Raw genomic sequence first — 24174 nt, forward strand, 5'->3', positions numbered from 1 at the left:
CATCCATCCCATCCATCCATCCATCCATCCATCCATCCATCCATCCAATCATCCATCCATCCTTCCATCCATCCATCCATCCATCCATCCATCCAATCATCCATCCATCCATCCATCCATCCATCCATCCATCCATCCATCCATCCATCCAATCATCCATCCATCCATCCATCCATCCATCCATCCATCCATCCATCCATCCATCCATCCATCCATCCAATCATCCATTCATCCATCCATCCAATCATCCAATTATCCATCCCATCCATCCAATCATCCATCCATCCATCCATCCATCCATCCATCCATCCATCCATCCATCCATCCATCCATCCATCCATCCATCCATCCATCCATCCATCCATCAATCATCCTGGAACTATCAGTTTGACATTAACGACTTTCAGGAGCAATGTAAAAATCTTTAACATTTATTAAACTTTACAAACTCATTTTAAGTGAGAATAATTTTCTATTTAACTACTTTCTGTCTTTCTACATCCATACAGGCAAACCTAAATAAACCAAACTTGTTTCACATCAGCAAAGTACTGCAGTATTAAACACCATATAATCTCAGTGCTATAGAGACCATAAAAATAAAACCTAAGTGATAACAAACGTATCTATAGCTGCCTGTTCCTCATGAACCAGGAAGTGATGGAGTCGCTGCGATCAGACGTTTAGGCCAAACCTGCGTCGTCTTCTGCTTTCGGACGTGATTTTATCTAAAGCGCTCCATGAGTCACGACCGTCTGAGGTGCCTGTCACATCTCTTTAGGAGTCTGTCTGACTGAAACAGGCAGAGCAGAGTGTGTGTGTTTGCATACCAAGCAGGGATCAGGATTTATCCTCCATCGCCTTTCAGACATGCAGGATTCCTGACTCCGCTGGAACCTTAAACCCAAAAACTGCTTCCTTCAAGCAGCGTGTTTCATCATGTTTATGTTCAAACTCTATTTCTGCATTTCTTCTTTAACTTTTTTTGTTTTTGACAAGAACCAAACAATTTCACTTTTGATCCAGGTTTTTTAGTGCACCATCTTTATCTTGCTGTCAGTAAACGGTGGTAATTTATAAGTTCCTCCAGGAAGTTTCAATCACTATTTATTTAAATGTATTTATTATAAAGTTCAGCTTAACTTTAAAACCCGATTCTGAATTCTTGACCTTTCTCAGAACATAATTTTATTTGCAGTGAGGTTGTTATTTTAAGAACTCAAATTAAAATTCAAAAACAGTTATTTGATCCCAAACGGAAATTAAATATATCAACAATGTGAAAAGTTTTGCCAAAAGTCTATCCAATTACACAGTGTCCAAAACAAAAGACAGAAATGAAAGTTTGAAAAAGAGAAAACATCTCAGTGAAAGTGCAGAGCTGCTCCAACGTGCTGCCTGGCAGGTGCTGGAAAATGTTATTAACACTTTAAATATTAAAATACTTTGTTTCTTGGAGGAAGGTTATGTGCAGCAATACCAGAGCAAAACTGAAACGTAAAAGAATTTGCAACTTTTTCAAAACGGATCGACAAAATCAGTCATTTTAAGTTGCAACAATCACTAAGAATATTGCAACATCCTTAAAATCAGGAAAGAAAGAAGATATATCGCAATATATCTTTGATATTGATATATGATCAATATATCAATATCATATTGATATATGATCAATATCAACAGATAATGTGTCTGATAGAATATTCAGTAATTTCACTGAACTACAATCAAGAACCGCACAGCATTCTGGGAAGTGAAGGCAGAGATAAAACTGTAGCATCACTTTCATATTTCAAAAACACGTTACTGATCCCAAACTAAATGTTGTTGTGACTCACACAAAACAGAAAAGATAAAGTATTTCATATTTAAAACAAATGAACTAATCAGTAATTATTGCTATCAATTTACATGAAACAGGTATGTTGTGATAAATTTGCCTCTTGTTTGTTAGTTTAGAGTCTCTGCTGGTTTGTTGCTCTTTCCGTTTGTCGTTGATGTGTTCGAGTTGATTCTGACTTTGTCCTGATGCTCAGTCGCCTCCTCAGGACGGCGGTGAAACGTGACACGCATTGATTCACAGCCTGATGGAGCCGCTTATAGACGCCCGCCGCCTCGGCCAGGCTGGCTGTCGGTCAGCAGGGATGCTGCTGAAGGTCTCGCCTTGTTAGCCAGGAGAACGGTGATGATGCTCCCTCACAGCCGACCTGCTGAGTTAATTAAACGCCGACTTAAAGCTCTGATTGGCCCTGAGGGGACGATCAAGAGCAAAGGTCAGCCGAAGCTTTCAACCACGTCATGATGTTTATGTTCTTCATTTACATTTGTCTTTTGCTCATTAATGTGAAATGATATTTTTTAAATATGTTTTTATAAACTATTGTGTTAAAATGGAAAGCAATGGCCTAAAGCGAGCGGCTGGAGGCTCCGATATGAAATCTGGATTTCTGATGTTATTGTTGCAGTTGTGGGGATTTTTTTTATCAATGTTTTGTTTAGCACCTTAGCATGTTTTCTAAGTTAACATTGCCCTAAATTAATATTTTTTCATAAATTCTGAAGCTCTCGTTTATTTGGCTGTTTGTCGAATAAAGTTAAACTTTTGTGTTGAAGTTGGTTTGCGACAGTTAAGGATTCTTCAAGTTGGTGGACAATCAACATTGTTGAATTTAGCACTGTAGCACTTTAGCATTTAGATCAATGGGATACATAGATTTTTAGCAGTGGCCACCACTGTTGGCTAATGACTGATTTTATAGTTTTTGCCACACAGAGTCCATTAGTGTGATTTTTTTTAGGCGGACTTTCTGCAGCCGGTTTGTCCTCTGATGTTAAGAGTTTGACCTCCTGGTCCCAGAGGGACGAGGTCAAACGTCTGCAGCCAGACTCAGTTAACCACAAGATGTTGGAGCAAACGATGCAAATCTGAGGAAATGACCCAGTTTTAGAAGGAGCATGACTGGACGCTGGCACCAGAACCAGAATATTATCTTCAGTGTCACACAACTCTGAAGTCAGAAATATAACTTTTTACAAATTTACATGACAATTTCCAAATTTGCACATAAAACATATTTATAGAGCCCTAAATAACCTGTGGAGTTTATCAGCAACAAAAAATCATCACGTTGTAAGGACTGGTGCGCTTTAGTAAATCCATGACATCATAAGGAAAGAACATTATTGAAGCAACATCACGATGCATCAACCAGGAAGAAGATAATATCGCAATATATCTTTGATATTGATATAAAGTTTGAGCTCAGATGGTGATTCAGTGACCCTCAGATCAGTAATAAATTGGTTTCAGGTAAATAAAGTCGATCACAGATCCCAAATTTCACTCCCAAAATAAATATATTGGCGCATACTGTATTTTCTCCAATTAAATAGTAATAGTCAATCAACTGAAAACGTTTGTTTATTTGTAGTATAAAAAACGGACAAAGAACCAAAATAATGCATGGTTATTGTTTTTTCCTGTATCAGTTGTGACAGCTGTTGCGCCGTCAGCTTGGCTCATACGTGACGAGGATATTATGAAAGTGACAGACTGTGTGGGTCAGAACCGTCCTGATGTAATTCCTGCCTCCGGCCTCCTCATGCGCTCATCCTCGGTTATGTATACGGTCAATTATGAGAGGTCAACTGAAGGTCAGGACCTGAACGTTTGGTGGTGCTGAAGTTTCTCTATCACTTATTGATTCATTCCTTGGTGGATTTGGATCTGTTTTATAAAATCTTATAATTTATCTTTAAATGTAACTTCACTCTCATCACTAATCATCTGAAGTTCAACAGATTTCTGCTAAATTATTTTATGTCATATTTCTTCTTAGTCTGCTGTCATTTGGAAAATCTACTCCCTTATTTATTTACATTTTCTTCTTTTCTAAAGATCAGCAGTGGTTGTTTTCTCAGTTACATTTTCTCAGTTACATTTACTGGAGTAAATTTACTTTTTATAGTTACTTTAGTAACTTCAGGGAATATCAAAACAAAAAATACATGAAATACAGACAACTACAATTTAAACCTTTAAGACTTTTAGTTTTTCTAATGTTATTTTCTACCTGCTGAATTATTTGGCACAGGAAATATTAACATACAGTATATTTGAATAAGTATTAGTTATAGTCTTTAAAGACTGCTGCGTAAATCTGTTATTTTGTAATCATGTTATTTATTTCTATTATTTTTTATTTAAATATTTAAAATATAATATTTTATACATAACTTTAAATTTTTCTCTGTCTGATATAATTTTAGTTCAGTACTTGAGTAACATTTTAACTAGATACCATCAGTTACTTTTTGCTTTTGTGTAAAAATATGTTGAAGTACTTCTACTAAAATAAAAGTTTGGATTTCTAAACACTCAAGATTTAAACCGCTGGAGTTTGAAGATGCTTACAGTTTTTATCGCCTCCTTAAAAAAACCTGAAGCACACACACACACACACACACACACACACACACACACACACACACACACACACACACACACACACACACACACACACACACACACACATTTTCCTAAATAAACCCTCCCCAGGCATGTTATCTTGTTTTAGGTCCGTTATTGATTTGACTTAATACAGCAGGAGATTTTAGAGCCTCTGAAAAAGCAGAGCCATTGTTTGGTAACACGATGAGTAATTCTCACATTTTATTGGAGGATTTAAACAAATTTCAAACATTAAGCAGGAACATGGTGCTCTTACTTTATTGAACCTCTGCAGGCCTCATATGCAAACTTCATCTGATAAGTTAGTTAAACTTAAACTCTCATTGATCGTAAATATAATGTGTGTTAGTGCAATAAAGCAGAAATACAAAGGTTCATTTTTCTAACTTCCTGATGTTGGTTTTAATGTGCAAATAATTCCAGTAAACTTCCTGAATTATAAAATAATTCAAGTGAAATAAAATAACTGACTCACATGGAAAAAATGGCAACTGGACAGATAACCATAAATAGTCTGGAAGAACAGCACAATCTGAAAATCATAATTAATAAGTTAGGATCATGTAATAGTGATGAAATGTAGCTTTAAAGTTTCATTTTTGTCTCTATTTTCAAACTGACTATTATTTTTACTTTCTTTATAAACACTTGAGCTACATTTGTTGTCTTAGAACCACATTGATACTGAAATGTTTCACTGCAACCGTATAAATAACTTTTATGTGAAATTATGTTCTTTGTTTTTATAACATGGAAGTCAATTTTCAGGTTTTGTGAAGCTTGAAGTCAGGAGTTCAGGAGCAGCAGGCAGAGATTTAATAACAGAAAATACGAAAGACTGAGGGAACAGATTGAAAAGCAAAGAACCAGGTTGAAACAATAAAAAATAAAAATCTCTCAGAATCGGAATATTATTACTTCAATGTTTAACACAGAAGGAGCTGAACTAGACAAATAAGGAAATGCAAATAAGAGAAAAAAACAAAATGTAGAAAGAAACTCAATGAAAGAATTACAATCGAAAGACCTTTTAAATGACAATAATGACCAAAGGGGAATAACTTGAACATGGCAAGATAATCAACACTAACATAATAAACCCTAAAATGATCAAAACAACAAAACAAAACCAACATAGTTTGATACAATTATCAGAAATAATCAGTGAATGTTAAATGCCATGATTGGCTAATTTAATTTCTGTTCTGATTTGTGCTTTTTATGCAGATATGACATGGTGTGCTGTAATAATTTATAAATAATTTATTTCAGTTTAAGTTCATAACTGGTTGCTATGAAGAAGAATAAGATACTCTTACGGAGGATTTATTATGCAAAATTCACATTTTGCATGTTTTTGTTTCTCTTTGAGTCTCAACTGCTTCTTAAAGAAAACAATAAATTAATATTTTTTTGGTGTCTGGAAAATGAGCCGTTTCAAAAATCTCCATCACAAATCAGCAGGCACTGTTACCGAGCATCTCCTGCCGTCCAACCAAACGTTTATTGAGCTCGGTTCTGGTTAAAAGCTCCTTGTGGACTCTTGGGTCGTGTTTCTGTCTTTCCGTCATGGCGGCTTGATCAGCCAATCAGAAATGTGAAATGAGAAATATAGATTCAGTTATTTTCTTCTGCCACCTTCTTTATACAGGTGATTTGGAAACTTTGTTCAAGGTCATTTAGTTTTGATGAGGAAGTATCCAGTTAATTCCTCCAGACCTCAAAAGGAGTAAATTGTGTAGAATAATAGTTTGTCAGTTGGATAAAAGTACAGCAGGCACCTTATGCACCTTCATTTTGATGAAATGTTTTTATTCTTCTTTTATCAGGTGGTCATAAAGTCAGTTGAAAAGACAAACATTATTCAGGATGTAAAACTCGGACAAGGATGTTGTTAATTTTATTACCAGAAGAACTTCTGTGGCTGAACTTCAAACCGTTATCTGATGGTTTAAGTAAAGATCAATGGTTTATCTGGGCCATAAAATAAAGAGAGAACAGGTGTGTGTTTGCAGAATTGACTGTAAAAACATTTCTGCTTCTCTGAATGTCCATAGTTCATCATAAGGTAGAGGATGATTCAGCTCCAAAGGTTGGAGATGCTTATCTGGGAGTTAGGAATAAATATGATTTAAATTGGTTGAATTTCCTGGTTTGTTACTGGAAATCCTGGAGCAGAAATTATTAGATAGTTTTAAGAAATAATCACTGGAGGAATAGAAAGTGCACTCAGCATTGTTATTAGTCTTAAGGATACACTGAATGCTCTAAACTGTCAGCAAAAAATCTACATTTCATCGTCGTCGTCCTCAGACTCATCCATCTGGGAAACTGAATCTCCCATTTCATTTCCATCTGCTAGTTAACAACATATTTGACACCGGATCAAAGGGCTAGGCTGATATTTCCAACCTCAACATCCAGACGGTTGTGCATCTAAAAAAAGACCAAACCTCATAATTGCTCTGTAAATCCCAGTAAAGCCACTTTACACAAACAGCAACGTGCTGAGCACCAACCCAGGACGTCCACAGAGTGACAAGGCCAGGCGGCTCCTTTCCTGCATGTTTTCATCCAGTCAACATAAACCCTGGAGATGTAACATATGAGGATTGTTTTGGACCATCAGTCTCACATTTCCTTCAGCTTTGATTTGATCACAAACCAGGATATTCCATTTTCCAGCTTAATTTGGACCAGATATTCACCTGTTTCTGTATTTTAGGCTGTGACACATCAAACCTCAGAAGTTGTTTCAGTTAATTGTTTAAGGGGATTCTGGTAGGTTTCAGGTTTTCTATCTAAACAATCTTCACTCCTTTTTAGCTCTACATCATATTACAATGTTTTTCCCTCATCAAAAACTTACCAGGAGAGTCGTCTTGATTCTTTCATGCATTTCTGATAAATCCTTTGCTCTCCATGGGAACCATTTAATTGTGGAAAACATCAGTGGACCTCGCTCCGCCTTTGAGCTTCTACCTCTACCACAGCGCCCCCCAGTGGTTTATAGCCAGCAGGCAGGGACTGTCAGTGTCCAAGTTTATCATCTAGATGCTAAAGCTTCGTCGTCGTTCAGGATTTAACGTAAAGGTATCATCTGCATAGCAATGAACACCATGTTATGTTTCCTATAAATCAACCCCAGCAGTAACAACTGGTGAAAACAGCATCGGACCCAAGAAGGAGCCCTGTGGCACAGCAGAGGACAGAGGAACAATCACCTAGAAACTCACTGAGGCTGGACCAGTGAATGGACAGAGCAGAACCGCCTGGTCAAAAGTATCAAACAAAAACATGTTGACTCTTTTAGGATTCACTTCATAACATTTTCACTTTTTGGTTTCAATTAATCTTGTGTGGACAAAGTTTTTAAAGATTAGAGTCTTTGTTTTGAACATTGAAATTCCTGAACAATCTCTGGATTATTGCTCTTTTACTCAAAAAGTCTGTTAGGTCTTTATGACACTCAGATTATTGGAAAAACCCAGATATGTTTGACCAAGTACACAGATTGATAATTCTACAGTATTCAGCATCCAGCCATAATCTGTGCAACAGTTCCTGGATCCAGATTGGGACCAGAGGCAGATGCAGACGTATTCAGAGTGAATTTGTCTGTAAACCAACCACAAAGGGAGTTTCTGGTGTCCCAGATTGAGCAGGTGACTTCAGCCGATGGGTGGCGGCGGCTCTTGGCAAAAACATTGATTTCATTGGTCAGCATGGTTTGTTTTTATCCCTGAGCCCAGCCGGCCCCAACCGCAAGGGAAAAATATGGCCTGAAAAGTTCAGAGCTGATCCCAGTGAGACTTTGCTGAAGAAGAGACTCAGGTTTACATCTCTGATTAAAATAATGGATCTTTGGAAAAGTATTCAAAGCCACTCGAACCTTGGGACAACAGTAGAAACAGGTGCTAAAGACACACCTGACAAGTCAGGGAGAAAGTTTTTACCGTTTGTGTTATCTTATCTGTCAACAGAACAAGAACGAATCAATGTGTTACAATGGCCTATTCAAAGTTTTCAACCTAGTCGATGAAACAAATGTCTGAAAACTTGAGTGTGGACCAACATTTTTTCACACGATATGACAGAACATCGTCACATTGTGTGACTCTTGGTTGTATTTTTTAAATTTTCTTTGGAAGTTTAGTCTGAACATTTACTTTCAAACTAAAGTCAGAAACAAAAAGAGGTGAAAAAGTGGAGTATTTGGGGTGAAAGTAAAGGTGTGTTTGGAGCTGCTGCAGGACATTATGTAATGACTAAATGAGTCCTCACAGAGGTTGTACTCTTTATAATTACCAGGTGGAGCGCTGGGATAAATATAGTTTAGCCTAAGGCAGACAGAAAACACACACTTTCACAGTTTCTGCAAAAAGCATTCAGGATCGGTGAGTTTTCTAACAGTCTGTTAATGATGGACGCGTTTACTCACTTTGAGTCATTCCTGATGAAAATAAACATTTTCAGATACATAGAAACAGGAAATGCACCACATTTAACCTTTAAACCCAATAAAATGTAGCACTTAAAAATCCAAATGTTTTTGAACATTTACAACTTGGTGAAAATCTACTCTTAGTTATTTCGATCACTATTTGTGACTCACGTTTCTAATTTTCTTAAATATTTACATCATCCGTTGCTCTTTTTTTATTTCATAAAACCCTGATATGTTTTATTAATGAGCCATGGAGGCAAAAAATATGTAATTTCAAACAAATGACTCCAGCAACACCTCAGAATTTCTATTAAAATTAACATTGTATGGATTTATCTCTGCAACAATTTAATCTTATTTGTTCATATCATTTTACATAAATTTGACTGGTTTGGTAACATGTATAATGTGAATAAAAAGTTGTTTCAGACACATTTTCACATTTTAAAAACATTTTTTAAATTTGCTTTCTGGTAAATAATACAAATAAATTATTCCTAAACTGCACACAAATAATAAATTAGACATTTAAAAAAATAATAATAATAAAAAAATATTTTAAAATACCTCAATAAAATAAATCTGAAAAATACATATATTAATAAAATACTTATTAGCTGATTAATAAAATTTTTAATTGCAAATGTACTTTCAGAAAACATTTGAAAACATCAGATTAAATTGTTTTATTGTGAAAAGTAAATAAATTGAAGTTAAAGTAAATGATTAGGAAGTAAACAAATAAATAAAAATAATAAATGTATCGATGAATGAAAGATATATATATTAAAATTTGTCATTGTTTATGTTTGATTTTATTTCTAAGTATCAATTTAGCAGAAATTATTTGACCAGGAATCAAACAAAGATCATTATGTAACTCTTTATCGCAGTTTATTTATTACACATCTGGCAAATTACAAGACAAACACATTTAATGCTTATTTACTTTTGCTGAATAATAAGTCAATTGTCAACACATATTGACCTAAACCAATCTGATCTGTTGCTGAAATGTTTCTCTTTTCGTTTTAAAAGGAGTTTTGGGGGTCAAATTTCCATTAAGAAGCTTCTAAAAGTGCCTTTTAATTAACTGATTCATTAAAAGATGAGGGTCGGGGTCATTCATGAACACATGGTGGGCTGCAGCTCTGGTGCTGCAGGGAGGTTCGGGATAATTAGTGTTGCGTCATTTTAAGAGTTTGGTATGTTCCTGGGTTTTTATCAGGCTGTAAATCCAGACTGAAAACTTCCTGTCAGCTTCTCCAACATGTGAAGCAGCTTTTATCACTCCAACTGCGAACTGCAGGGGGAAATGATGCTGCTTTGGCATGAAGAGTGGTTCCTAGTGGGAGATCAGTGTGGATATTTTTAGCTGTGTTTTCTAAGCGAAGGGGATTTTTCCGAAGAATTACAGACAAGGATTTTGGCTTTGGTTCAGTTTCACGTTGTAGTAGAAAAAGCCAATTAAGTCAAGCCTGAGCCATGAATGCTGGCCTGCTTCTGCAAAAAATATGCAAAAAGATTGTAGCTTTTTTCCCTAAGAAAACCCGCCTTCCCTGTTACTTTTTTCAGAAATGTTTTTAAGAAACTTTTATCAGCGTAAAATAAGTTAATCTGGTTTGCCAGTCAATACGTCAAGTTCAAATTAAAAAATATCCCAAAGAAAAAATTAATGTTACTCATATTCAGTCAGATTCTTCAGAAACTTATTATAGATAGTGATGGCTGTTGGTAGGAAAGAAATCTTGTAGCAGTGTGTATTACAGCGAATCTGAAGAAGCCTCTGACTGAAGACAGTTTAATAATAAATATTTCAAAGTGTTTACTCCCCTCCCCACAAGTTCCTTTTGTTTCAGTCTTTTTCAATCACAGTTAAATATCTCAGATCAACAAAAAATTTTTTATATCGGACAAAATTATTCCTAAAAATGTTTTTATTTTCCGTCCCACACCTGTCTTACTAAAAGATATTAAATAGTTCAATAAAAACAAGACATTTATTTTGTACCAACATGCCCCCTCTGCTTGTTCTAGTAACAACCTTTCACAATTATGTTGTAGATTAGATGCAAACTTCACTTTTTGTACATTTTTGTACTTCATTTTTGGCTTCTACTGCTCCTATAATCGGTCCAGGCGCTTGAAAAAAATGTTTTCTGACAATAAGCTCATGTTTTTTGGTGTCTGGAAAATGAGCTGTTTCAAAAACCTTCGGAATCTAATGTTGCAAATTAGCAGGCACTGCCCATCACTTAGCAACCCCAGCAGAGTTCCGCCTGTTACCGAGCAACCCCAGCAGAGTTCCGCCCGTTACCGAGCAACCCCAGCAGAGTTCCAATACCTTCAGTCAGCTGGTTTTGCTGCTATATTTCTTTGCCTTGATAGAACAATTAATGGCAGAGAATCAAACTAAAGCAACAATAGTAAAAGCTCGACTACCGCAGTAAAAATATTTAGTCCAACCTTAAGGTGAACTCATGACTCAGGATCCTCAGAGGAGCCTTTACTTCTGAAAATAAATCATTGAATAGTTAATTCCCAGCACAGAGTAATCGCCGAAGGGAATAAATTGCTGGGTGTGTCGGGAATAATGTTGTTTACTCAGGAAAAGGACGCTCCAGATAGCAGCCACTTTTCTAAGAAAATAACAGCAGAGCCGCACTTGCTCACTGAGCGCGCTCTCATTATGTTTTTCCATGATGGCTGGCCGAGAGCGGCCAGAGAGCTGCCATCTTCCTGCCAAATGTTCACTGCGGTTGCTGTTGGCAGCTCCTTGCAGGCTGCGGTCCAACGTACACAGAGCACCTGTCCGCTCCGACCGGACAGTACGGCCCTGTTTCTGCCGGAGAGGAAAACAACGCAGCACTGTCCTGGGAGGAGGCGCACCAGAACCCAGGACTCATCAAACTACTTATTTATTAAAACACAGAGAGAGAAAATCTGCAGGAATGAACAATGTTACCTTCTGTAACTTGTTAAAGTTATGCTTCCTTGAACAGGTCAGGATAGATCGATGGCTTGTACAAAATATGTTCATTACATTTTCAGCACAAAATCATTTTTATACAACCGGATTTTAGTCGGTTCAGAATTAGCTGGTCTAGGCTTTAAGTTCAAATAAGTTGTTGCTGGGCTTCTCACCAAACTCAACATTTACACTAGCACATGAAAATGGCTGCAACAGCTGCACAATTATACAAATGGACATCTTTGAAAAGCAAAACTGGAGCCTTCTGCACAGCCAACAAAAATGCACCAAGTGGTATCTGGTGTCTAAGTCAGCAACAAAACCCTTGTCTTTTCCAGCAGCCATTGTAGTTCAACTTGGGTTGCCAGGTAACAGGATGAACTCTACTGTGGTTGCTAGGTAATGGGCATCTACGTTAGGTTGCTAGGTAACCTGCAGATTAGTGGCGTTACAGTCTGAAGGGTTTTGAAATGACTAATTTCTCAGACAGAGAAGTTATTACCAAAAAACAGCCGAGTGTTTTTAGAAGCAGTTCAGACCCAAAGGGAAATATGTGAATTGAATTATTTTTAGATGGATTGTTGAGCTGAATCGTTTAGCAGCACCTTCACTTTCAGTGCATGTATCCATTTTCACTATGCATGAAAACATATCCATCCTGCTCCCCACAAAGTCAAAACCAAAGACAAACGATGCTCCGTTTTCATCTGAGCAACAAAAATAGAGATAAAAATGTGAAATTCTGGACTAACAGAAACCGTTTGAATTTCATTTTGTGGTTTTTGAGGTTTTTGCTTGATATTCAAATTGCACAGATTTAAAGTCAAGTTTCCTCATGAAACCAGATATTTTCATACACCTCATAAGACACAGACTTGTTTTTTTCTCACTTTCTGAAGTTAAATCAGACCAATTTGCTTTTGTTTTATGTCAGTTGGATTTACCATAAAGTTTTTCTGTTCTCTGTAAACCTGAGACGGTTTTTGATGAAATGTAAAAACAAATTCTTCTCAAGCTCGGTTTCTGACCCGGTCCAGGATAAATACAAGGCAGCAGCTGCTTACTTACTAAATTTGATATTTTGAAAGTAAGCTTGCTTAATGGAAACACCAATTTTGATAAAACTTGAAAGTTTTGCTGAGGATTTTTTGGCCATCTTGCAGTTGGTTAATTTTGCTAATTTTTGTTTGTTTCACACAAGTCACATGATCAACAACCAGATGTTACCACTGGTGCAAACCAACGAAGAAGACAACAGGAAATAGTTCCACTTGTAATTTTTATTGTTTCATATTTAATGGAAAGCAGTTTTAGCAGAAAATCAAGACATTTTTGCAGACATTTGTATTGGAAACCAGTGGATCTGTTTGATGCTTTGTGTATAACTCACACATTTATCTTCACACCTATTGGTGGTAATTCAGCAACTCCTCTCCTTCAGATGCAAACTCCTTCGGGGGAGGATTGCAATAACAGTGCAACAAATTAAACCAAACAAATCACTTTGATAGAACCTGTTGGAGGTTCCTGACGGCCCTCTTTAAACTCGCTTCAAGGAGTTTTACAAACAGCAGCGTTGAATCAATGAAAGCCTCCAGCGCCGTGATGCACAGCTCCGTCTGATGGCTCCAGCTGTTCATAAAGAGTTCTGTGGGCGAACATGCAAATACCTGGTTGCTTTGAAGAACACCTTGTTCTGCTCTGATGTTTCCTTTGATTTCTAGGCTTAATGTCTTCCAGATTCAAAGATCGATTTCAGCACAGTTTATTTATGAAGCACTAAAAAAAAAATCATGAATCAGGTCCAACAGATACAAACCATCAGATCAAGTTTTTGTTTTTCAGTCCTTTTAATATTTACTCTTCTTACAGTAACTGTAATACATACCATTTTATTAATATCTGTTTGCAATCACTGAAGTTTGTAACCTGGCAAAATGTAAAGTAGTTAAAATGTAGAGACATAAATAAATGTAGAAAATTTATGTTCTCAAACAGAAGAATGATGGTAAAATTATCTAAAGAATTCAGTCTGAACTACCAAATTTTACCACATATTTTTGTCCAGTTTCTAGTAAAAAGTATTAAGTCACCTTGAAATAAGACAAAACTGACTCAAAAGTAAATTCTCAGCAAAAAAAATGGGCTTATTTTAAATCTGTAATACCTGAAGTGGAATAATCTGGAAAACTGGAACAAGACATTTTAACTTATAATATAGAAAAACTGCTGGCAGATTAACTAATACTTTTTTATCAATATTAAGCAATTATTGGCTTAAAACAAGATGAAATATTGCACATTAGGGTTTGACAAATCAAAAACTTTTGAGACTCAGAAAATCGCATGTTTTTTTCTACAATTTTCTAAATAAAACAAATTTGCAGCAAATTTTTACCTTTTGAAACTCAGAAATATCCTAATTTTTTCTAAAATATTTCTGAGGTTATTCTCAAAATGTCAAAAGTTTCTGGTAGAAATTCACTCTTCATTGTCTTATTTCAGGTGCTCTAAGATATTTAGAAACTGGACCAAAGCTTCTTGGTTTTCTGATTTTTGCAGCAACAGAAACAAGAAGCAGAAAATCTTTGCTTTAGGAGGAAATGAGGCGTGCAGCAGTCGGTCCAGGTTTGGCTCTGGGGCTGAGTCGGACCTGGAGGATGTGACCCGACCCGACCTGCTGCCATGCTGGACGGCAGATGGCCTGTTTCCACGACAACGTGCAGCGCTGCAGCGAAATGCCGAACCGCCTTATCTGAACGGACGCGGCGCCGGAGGCGATCTGTTTTTAGGTTAACGCTCCTGGAGGAGGAAGCGAGGAGAAAACACTCCTGAATACAAATACCTGCTTTAAATACGTCCAGAACCAAAATGGCTGCTTTGGTGCAGAGCTGGTTAACGTCCAGTCAAAGTTCTGGTCAGTTTCCTGGCTGCAGTTTGAGCATCAATGCTCCTCCTCTCAAAACCCACCTCCATTTGTTTTTTGCATTTTCTCTCATCTTCCTTCTGGTTTTCTGGGGAAGATTTCTGCTTTTTACTAATGTTTTTATTGTTACGCGTCTCTTTTACGTCATCTTCCTGTCTGCTCATAAAACCTGATGCAGCTTTCAAAGTGTTAAAACAGAAATAAAATCTGGTTTCGACTAATTTATCTATGACTTCAATAAATTATCTGCAATTTGCTGTGCAGTTCTTTATCCAACGCTCGACTGAAAGCCTAAATTAGGAAAAGTTATTGTCAGTTGAAACCAGAAAAGGGTTTTAATTTAATGCTACAGCGAACAAAACCTTTCATGAATGCTAGTGCTAGTTAGCATAGCCACTGATGATGATAGATGGTTTTCCAGGAACTCGTTTCTCCACCATTAGTACGTTTTACAGTGTGTACATGAGGATGATTGACAGCGCTAAGACCCGCCTGCTGCCTCTGATTGGTTGTTTGAGTGATGCATTTCTTCTCTCGGCAGTAGAATCTCCTGGAGAAGATCAATGTTTTCACCGATCATCTGTAACAACATATTGATGGAGTTAACAAATATATAAAAACTATATATTTCTTGAAAACAATTGCTGCAGCTTTCAGGGACGATAGTGGGTGGTTATAGGACTGTGATGACAAAAACATTTGCTGGATGATAAATTGTCCCAGAAGTTGTTGAGATAAATTATGAAATTGTTCATTTGGAACCATTTCCAATTAAGTAATGTTAATGGCATAATAATGCAAAAACACATAACTAAATATTAATAAACTTTAACACTGGAACTAGAGGACATTTTGTATAACCAAAATAAATGAACAAACATGAAAAACAACAAATAAAATAAATTATGAAATCTATTTGTGACCAAAGAATCGACTGAAGGTCAGTTTTAGGTGGAGAGAAAAGAGAGAAACAAGCGGTGCTTTAATGCGTCGTGATTAATTGGTTCATTGTGGGAAATGTAATTGTGCACACAAGTTAATGCAGGAATGAATAACGGCTGGACGGAAACGTTCTGTACTTGTGCATGAATCTGGTTGATCCTGCGGTTATAAATGTTGAGTCGTTCTGTGACAGCTGGAGGTTTCCCTGGTCTCAGTGAAGAGGCCGATTAGCGCCAGCGAAGCAGAGCAGAGCTGCAGCAGAGCTGCAGCAGAGCTGCAGCTCTAATCAAAGCGCCGGAGAGGAAACCGGGGCACAGCGGCTGCTTTCTCTCAGGCGCATCCCTGGAAATGCGGTTTACGGAGCGATTCGCTTGTCTTTTCCGTTTTCCCCAGACTCGTCTTTGAGCTGCTCGTGTTTTGGACCAGGAACAGTTGGACTCGTCTCCCCAACCTGGGCAGCAAACCAAACATGAAACCCAACAAAAAGGCAGCGCTGCCTACATGCAGATTATATTTAGTGTCTGTGCACAACCTCCTGTACTTCACTGTTATGTACATGTGCTTTTATCCCACAACAGATTTCTACAATTGCTTTATGCTATTTTCATTTTAAATTGTTTTTTACCAGCTGAGCGTTGAGGATTGATGTTGTTTTGTTTCTGGCAGGAAACAAGACAGAAAACAGCAAAACAGACTAAATGTGTTTCTGTTACAATTTCCACATTATTATCTGCTGTTTAGAAAATTACATATTCAAAAATAAACTGCAATAATTTGGGTTATTTCACGGTTTTAAAAGTCATATTTTAACAATATTATTCATTTATAAATCTCACGGTTTCAAACTAAAGCAGGCAGAATAACTTACCAACTAAATATTTGGCTTCAAACAATATACTAAATGTTGCTTTTACCATAGCAACTAAATGTTTAACTCCAAGCTAAATATTTATTTACCAACAATATATTGAGCTCCAATTTACATATTTAGTTTCAAACAAAATATTTAGCTTAGAAACTAAATATTTATTTCCAAATTATATATTTAGGTAATTAGTTAAATATTTAGCTTAGCAACTAGATATTTGGCTCCAAATTAATATTTAGCTATAAATAAAATAGTCTAAATGTTTAATTCAAAAACTAAATATTTAAGTCTGACTTTGGCTGAAATGGGGCCAAAAACTGGTATTTTTGGCTGTGATTATTTACACAATATGCAAAGACACACAAAATATAAACATCTAAATAATTTCCTGCAACGTTACTGTGAAATAAAATAGGTTGTTGCAGCAGAAGCAGGCCGTTCGGCGTCATCGTGGCCGAAGTGCCAGGAGTTTGTGGATGGAAACTTTGTGCAGATGAAACCAGAGAGTCGGGCAGGAAGGTCTCTGCGTGGGTTTGGATTCACTGACCTTCGCTGGAGTCGATACTGAAGAAACCAAAAACCAGAGAGCTTTTCTTCAAGGAGCAGCAAACCCAGAGCGCTAAAAAAAGACGAGCGTTTGAGTCAGAATCTGTCCTGATTCACCTTCAACATCTTTGAGTTTCTGTTCAAAGTTTAAATAACGAGACACTTATTAGAGATCTGTTATGAACCGTTCATAAAACGTACAACTCTGGAAACAGATAGATTTTACTGCAGTATTTACATTTTCTAGGAATAAATAGAGAGAAGAGTTTTTTTATTTTTTACCTTTTAAACAAACATAACTTTTAATTTTGAGCATTTTATCCATTTATTCCACATTGAGTTCATTCAGACACGTTAGCATTTGTAAATATTCAAATTTCTACAAATGTGTTTTATTTCTACCATTAAGACACATTTTATTTTGGTAGTTAACAAACCTACTGCATCCTGTTTATTCTTTGTGTAAAGCTGATTGACTCAAAAGATGTTAATACAAGATTATTGACCCGTGTCAAGCTGGAAAGTAACTAAGAAGTTCCTTGAAAGTTTTTGGTAAATACCAGAAAGTAACCTGTAATCTCCAGGTACTTACCTTGAATTTCTGGTTCCTGGTAAGTTCTGGAAACCAATATCTAAGTTCTGGGAAAGTACTTAGATATTGAAAGTGCTTAGAAGGTTTTGGAAAGTAACCTGTTAGCGCTAAGAAAGTACTGAGTGCGTTCTGGGAAATGTTCCAAGAAAGTTAATTGAAAAGTACCTCAAAATTTTCAGCAACATAACCACAACTTTTATTTAAATGTTTCTGTAAACTTAAAATAAAAAGGGGAAAGTAAATATGGACAGAAAGGAATAAAAAGGAAAGTTGTGTTGCTCGATAAATGAACAGCCTTTGAATAGGACATTCAGAAATCCTCTGCTGTCCTGATGGTTTATGCATCTTTGGTCTCCATGTTTGAAGGTTAATTTTGATCTTCTGATTCTGAACTTAGAGATTTGCTCCCACAGCTTTTCTCCGTAATAAATCATAAATGTGGAGATGAACCAGTTTCTCTGAATGTGCTTCTGTGATATGAGCAGAAACACTGAGAATAATTCGTCTTCTGTTGGGATGGTTTCTGTATCTACGGGCCGGTGGGAGTTCAGAGGCCTGCAGGGGGAATAAATCACACAGACACCTGTGAATGGGGAGCCATTACCCTGATAAACACAGGAGGAGGCGAGTGTTTCCAGCCTGGGGGTCGCTGATGGATCTGAGCATGCTCAGATCAGGCGACGTTAACCGCCTGCAGAGCTGATGGATTTTTAAATTTAGACAAATTTTCCATCTGGAGGAATCCCTTCATTCCTCACAGTGGAAGTGAAATTGATGTAATTGGAACTTTTTTTCCATAGTTTTTATATTCACTTATTAGGAGATGATTATTTTCAGCGTTTTATGTGACTTTGTGTCATTTGCAGTCGGTTATTTCAGGTTTTTCTATGATGAATTTATTCAAACTATCAGAGCCTTGAAATCACAAACGAACATCAGTCAGCGATGCAGAGCAGCTGGATGTTTAGGGCCAAGATGGCCGTTCTGCTGGGGTCAGACTGTCCACACATCTGGACGGAACAGGAAGTGGCAACTGGAAGAACGACTGTTTGGTTATTGATGTTTAATGGAGTAATTATTGATCAGATTATTGGTTCAGAATGGAACGATTGAATTCATAGAAAGAGAAAAAGATGGATGGATGGATGGATGGATGGATGGATGGATGGATGGATGGATGGATGGATGGATGGATGGATGGATGGATGGATGGATGGATGGATGGATGGATGGATGGATGGTAGGTAGGTAGGTAGGTAGGTAGGTAGGTAGGTAGGTAGGTAGGTAGGTAGGTAGGTAGGTAGGTAGGTAGGTAGGTAGGTAACGGTCACAGCCTGCTATTTGTAATCTCACAATCTGGAGGTTTTTGAAACGGCTCATTTTCCAGACACTAAAATACATGAACTACCCAAAAAACGGCTCTGTTGTTGTTGTTGTTGTTTGTTTTTGTTATTGTTGTTTTGTGTTGTTGTTGTTGTTTTTGAGACAGTAGAAACCCAAATGGAAGAATAAAGCCATGAAAAATGTGAATTTTTGAATTTTCAGCTCGGCTCCTCCGGTGTGTTTCAGCTTTCGGATCCGGTTCCTTTCAGCACCGCTGACTGTCGGATTTATGAGCCTCGGCGGATTTTCTTTCTTATCGGCTCCAGCAGAGACATCTGCTGGCTGCTGCACCGAAACACAGGAAGGTGGACGGCAGGTTTCAAACTGATAAAACCTAAACATGTGAGAGGATATTATTATTGTTTTAAATGATATTTCTACTGACTGTTAGTAATAGATTAATCTGTTGACTATTCTGAAGATTAATCAGTTAAAAACTTTTACTTTAAACTTTTTAATAAAATACTAGAAATACAGTAAAAGGTGCAAATAAACAATTTAATTGTTTTTTTTTAAATGAGAAAATAAACTTTTTATTGCCTAAAATACATTTTATTTAACAGTTGGTGAGGAGTTTCAGTTAATATATTTGTTCAGCTTTGGCTGAATTTCTGCTCTGATTATGATGATTTTGTCACCAAATGGATTTTGTTTGGAGTCTGTAAACTCCAGTTAGCGAGTAATCAATTACTCAAGTAGCTGACAATTATTTGAGTAATCGATTAATCATGATTAATAAAATATTAATATTAAATAGAATAACCAATTGTAATTTAACTGGCTATTGATCAGTAATCATTTGAAGTAATTGATTACTCATGATTAATTAGGTAATTAATCATGAGAATTAAGTAAGATTAATTAAGTAATCTTAATTAATGGATTACTGAGATAATAGATTAATCATGACTAATCCGATTAATCGTTTCATTAATCAAGTTTTTATTGTGAACCTGATCAGTTTCTCAGATAATTAAAATGTGTCACATTTTGTATTGTTATTATTGTTTATACTGATTATGATTTAATTCAGTAATTAATGTGTTTACTTCCTGTTTTGGTGCTTTTGCATTGATTTTTACCAAACTTGTTGTCTCTTCCTACCATGTTGGGGTTTTAACTTTGGGCTCATCATGTCGTCACCCAAATGTTTTAAAAATAATAAAAGTTTATGGGTTTTTTTTGGTGTCTGGAAAACGAGTCATATAAAATCATCTGATTATAAAATCACATTTGACCTAGCAACCCCAGCAGCTCTCCAGCACATTTGGTCAGTTGTGTTTAACGCTGTACAACGGCTCCTGGAAAAGACAAGGGTTTTGATTTTTGGCTTACCAACCAGAAACTTGTTGGTTGTGCAGGAGGCTCCACTACTGCTTTTCAAAGATGTACGGTTGTGTAATTGTAAATCAGTTTGCAGCCATTTTTATGTGTGAGTATAAAAAAAAAAATGCAATAAATATTTTCTATGCAGAGACGCATCCTGACCTGTTCAAGGTCACTTTTAGTAAAATATTAAATAAATGGTTCCTGCAGCGTCTCATCGTTTCTCCCACATCCTCCCAGAATTCTCCTCTTCTTTGTTTCTATCCGTGGAAGCTGCTGGAAACTCGTCTTAATGAACAGGATTCCCAGTCCTCACCGTTTCTGTTGCATGTAGCTGCATGTTTTCCTCTCCTCCAGGATCTAATCAGCTTTCTGGGAGGAGTCCCACTTGTGTTTCCTTTCATTGTAAAGCGAAAGCTTCATGTTTAAAATAACCACATTTAATAACAAACATGGCCCCCAAAAATCTAATCAAATTTAAAAGTAACATTTAAGTCCTTCTCCTTTAATAGTTTAGCATGTAAATCATTTTTTTCAGCTGGTATTTTTAGCATGAGGTTATTTGCAGTCTAACGTTGAGTGGAGGTGTCGAGGATCTTCTGCCTGCAGCTGCGCTCGTCATTATTCTCCTCCATATTTGGGTCATGTCGTCCCTCTGTGGCGGCTTCATTTGCATAATCAGAGAATACTGTATCAGAAGGCTTTTATTTATTTTTTGGCTCCATCATGGGTTCATTCAGTAAAGAAAAGCTGTTTTTATGAGCCAATGGCTCATGAATTTGTCTGGATTTTGCTCTGTAAAACATTGTTTTGGTTGTATTTTAGTGAAAATGTGCTAAACAACAGCTATTTAGTTTTTATAAAGCATTTTAAAGCTCAAGCTTCACTTTTAATAAACCAGACAGTATTTAGAAAAATTGCATTTTTATTAAAAGTGAATCATTTCTGCACAACTTTATTATGACATTTATCTTCTATAAATCAAATCAATCTGTTGATGCAGAAAATAATAAATCTTTATGATTTTACTGACATTCGTTACAATGAGTCTGAAAAAAATATAAACAAATATAATTTCCCAAATATTTGTTTATTTGCTGACAAATATAATCTACAGATTATATTTGCAGACCAATAATGAGCTGAGTCCATAATTTAAAATCTGAGAAAATTCCAGTGAAAATGTCGCTCTTCTTCAACATATTTTTACTCCAAATAAAAAAATAAAATCACTCAAGTTAGAGTAAAAACAAGTGAAAATGTAAAGTTATGTCCAACATTTTCATTTTTACTAAAATGAAAAAGAAAACGAAATAAAGAGCATAATTACAGAAAGAACGACTCAGTCTGAGTGTTGGTTGTATTTCCCCAGCTTGTTGTCGCTCTAATGCTGTGGGATTCAGGTCAAAACATGAAAACCTCCTTATCTGAATTTCCCCGCAGCCTCAGACGGATTTGCATGTTAAATGTGTTGGTGAGTAAATCCTGTACTTCAGGGGTTTGTTTTTCAGTTTCTTTCCTCCCCTTGCAGGTCCTTATGATGGGAATACTCAAATTAGCAAAGAAAATTAAAATGTTCGTTATTATCTTTATCTGACAAAGAATAATCAGGAACAAAATAATTAGCTGACTTGAAAATGTTCTAACTTAAGATGTGGGATTTGTAATTGTTTTTTTTTTATGCCATTAAAGTCACTTTTGTTGGATTTTTCCTGTTTCAAAAGGTAAATATTTCGCTGGTGCAGTACCAAACTGTGTCCAGCAGATGTCAGGCTTTTACCATTTTACAATAACCTGATGCTTCCTGATACAAATCAGTAAATAAATATTTAGATGGAACAATTTCCTGCTCACCTCTGATCTTATATTCATATCACATTATATGGTGAGTCAAACAAAACTCAAATACAAAATTGTCTTTTTATTATGTATTGTTTTCATTTTTTTAAAATCATTTTTGTTTTTTCTAATATTTTTTATTTATTTAATATTTGTATATTGGAATGATTTTATGTTTATTTTATTTTTATTCCATATAAACATTGTCAATTGCTCATCTTTTTTCTAACCTGTTTTGTTTGCTTAAGAAAGTTGTAAAAATTTTGTTTCATTGTACTTTTTTTGTCCAGTACTTTCGCTGTACATTTATACATCTGGTATTTTCTAAATTGATATCCATTTTATTGCCTATTGTAATTTTATTTTATGATGCTGTTTTAAAAAAAACTTTATAATCTTTTGCGGCCTGTTATATATTTTTTAACTTCCCATTTATGTTAGAAATAATTTATTGTATCCTTATAGTATTTAATTTAATTAAATGTAATGATTTATATTTAATTAATTTAATGATTTTTGCTTTCCAGGGGGAGCCGGTCTGAGCATGCGCAGACCGTCCCGGTTAGTTTGCAGGAAGTTTTGGATCCGCTCCGTCCTGCTGAAGTTTCTCCGCCTCGGTTTCGCCTCCGGATTGAAGTTGGATTTAAACTTCCTCGCAGGTGCAGTGGAGGCTTCACTTCACGTCTCGCTGTTGTTTTTACAGGAACTTGAACTTTTCTCTCTGCGGTAAAACGCGTTAATGAGGCGGCCAGGTGTTGCTCCTGCTTCACCTGCTGAGAGCAGCGAACTGCTTTCTGGGTTTTCTCAGCGGACATTTTGACTTTTAGTGGATTTTTTCATCCTCGCGTCTTTATCTGATATTTACAGCAGTTGAAATTGAACCCAGTTTGTGTTTTCTTTCTCTTCTGGCCAGTCAGGAATGACTAACACTTCAGACCTGGAGCAACTGGCAGAAATAGGTGAGTTACAAACTGAAAAATGTCAAATATTTATCCCAGAATTATGTGCTGAACAGCTCAGGTTTCTCCATAAAATGTAAACATCAGTTTATTAATATTAAATGGACATTTAAAAGGTTATAAATTCTTAAAACATAAATGAAAACAAACCTTCATGGTTTTATGGTTGGATTGGTGCAGGTAAATCTAGAGCATAGTGGAGGCTGAATAATGTGGCAAGTTTAAAGTGAATCAATGTTCTGCTTTTTATTTATTTTTAAAAAACACTTTAATGTCTGAGAATGTTTTCTAGTTTGGCTGAAATGAGTTTCATCTGGAGGAAAAGCTGGAAAACGTACAGATTAAACTTCATCTTTAGCTGTTTACATCTGTTGGTTCTGAGTGTAAAATATTTAGTTACTATAGTCAATGAAGCCTTAAAAAGCTACAATGTAACCGAACAGCAGTTTTAGACATGGGAGGCACAGTAGTGGCTGCGTTATGCTCTGGGGATGAGATGTTTTACACCAAGAGGACTTTGGACGCGTTTTGTTTCAATCAAATGATGAAAAATTTTACTGATTGTGAAAAAGTATAAAACCTATTAACTTTTATGGAAATGTAGAGGTAAACCTGCGAATATTAAACGTACAATTTTTTCAGGAGGAGTCTCTGAGTCACGCTGCTTCATGAAGAGAAACTTTCTGTTCCTCCAGGAAACAGCGGCGACTCGTTCCCGACACTTTGTTTTTATTTTTAAAGAACAGATAAATATCAGAAAACGTTCAAATCTCTCAAACTTGGACTGATGGTTATAAACACCGAATAAAAAGACCCTCAGTTTTTTGTTTTGATCTGATTTAAATGACAGAATATCAGGCTGAGGCCAAGAAAAATATAAAAATATTAAACTGAGAAAAAAAGT

General features: G+C 36.1%; 1 protein-coding gene across 7 annotated transcripts in view; it reads left to right on the top strand.

The window, feature by feature from the left end:
• Positions 1 to 24174, top strand: part of LOC129352880 (rho GTPase-activating protein 8-like) — a 101050-nt gene that overhangs the window by 70323 nt on the left and 6553 nt on the right. For 6 of the 7 annotated variants that reach the window (XM_055022077.1, XM_055022078.1, XM_055022080.1 and 3 more), the window contains 2 exons: positions 22839 to 22970; positions 23229 to 23270. In XM_055022077.1, the coding sequence (XP_054878052.1) occupies positions 22839 to 22970; positions 23229 to 23270 (174 nt within the window). Of the gene's footprint in view, positions 1 to 22838; positions 22971 to 23224; positions 23271 to 24174 lie in introns of those variants that run through there. The other variant, XM_055022083.1, reaches the window with a different exon arrangement.

This window comes from Poeciliopsis prolifica, unplaced genomic scaffold, assembly GCF_027474105.1.
Source record: "Poeciliopsis prolifica strain line A6 unplaced genomic scaffold, Auburn_PproV2 SCAFFOLD081, whole genome shotgun sequence".
Classification (NCBI taxonomy): Eukaryota; Metazoa; Chordata; class Actinopteri; order Cyprinodontiformes; family Poeciliidae; genus Poeciliopsis; species Poeciliopsis prolifica.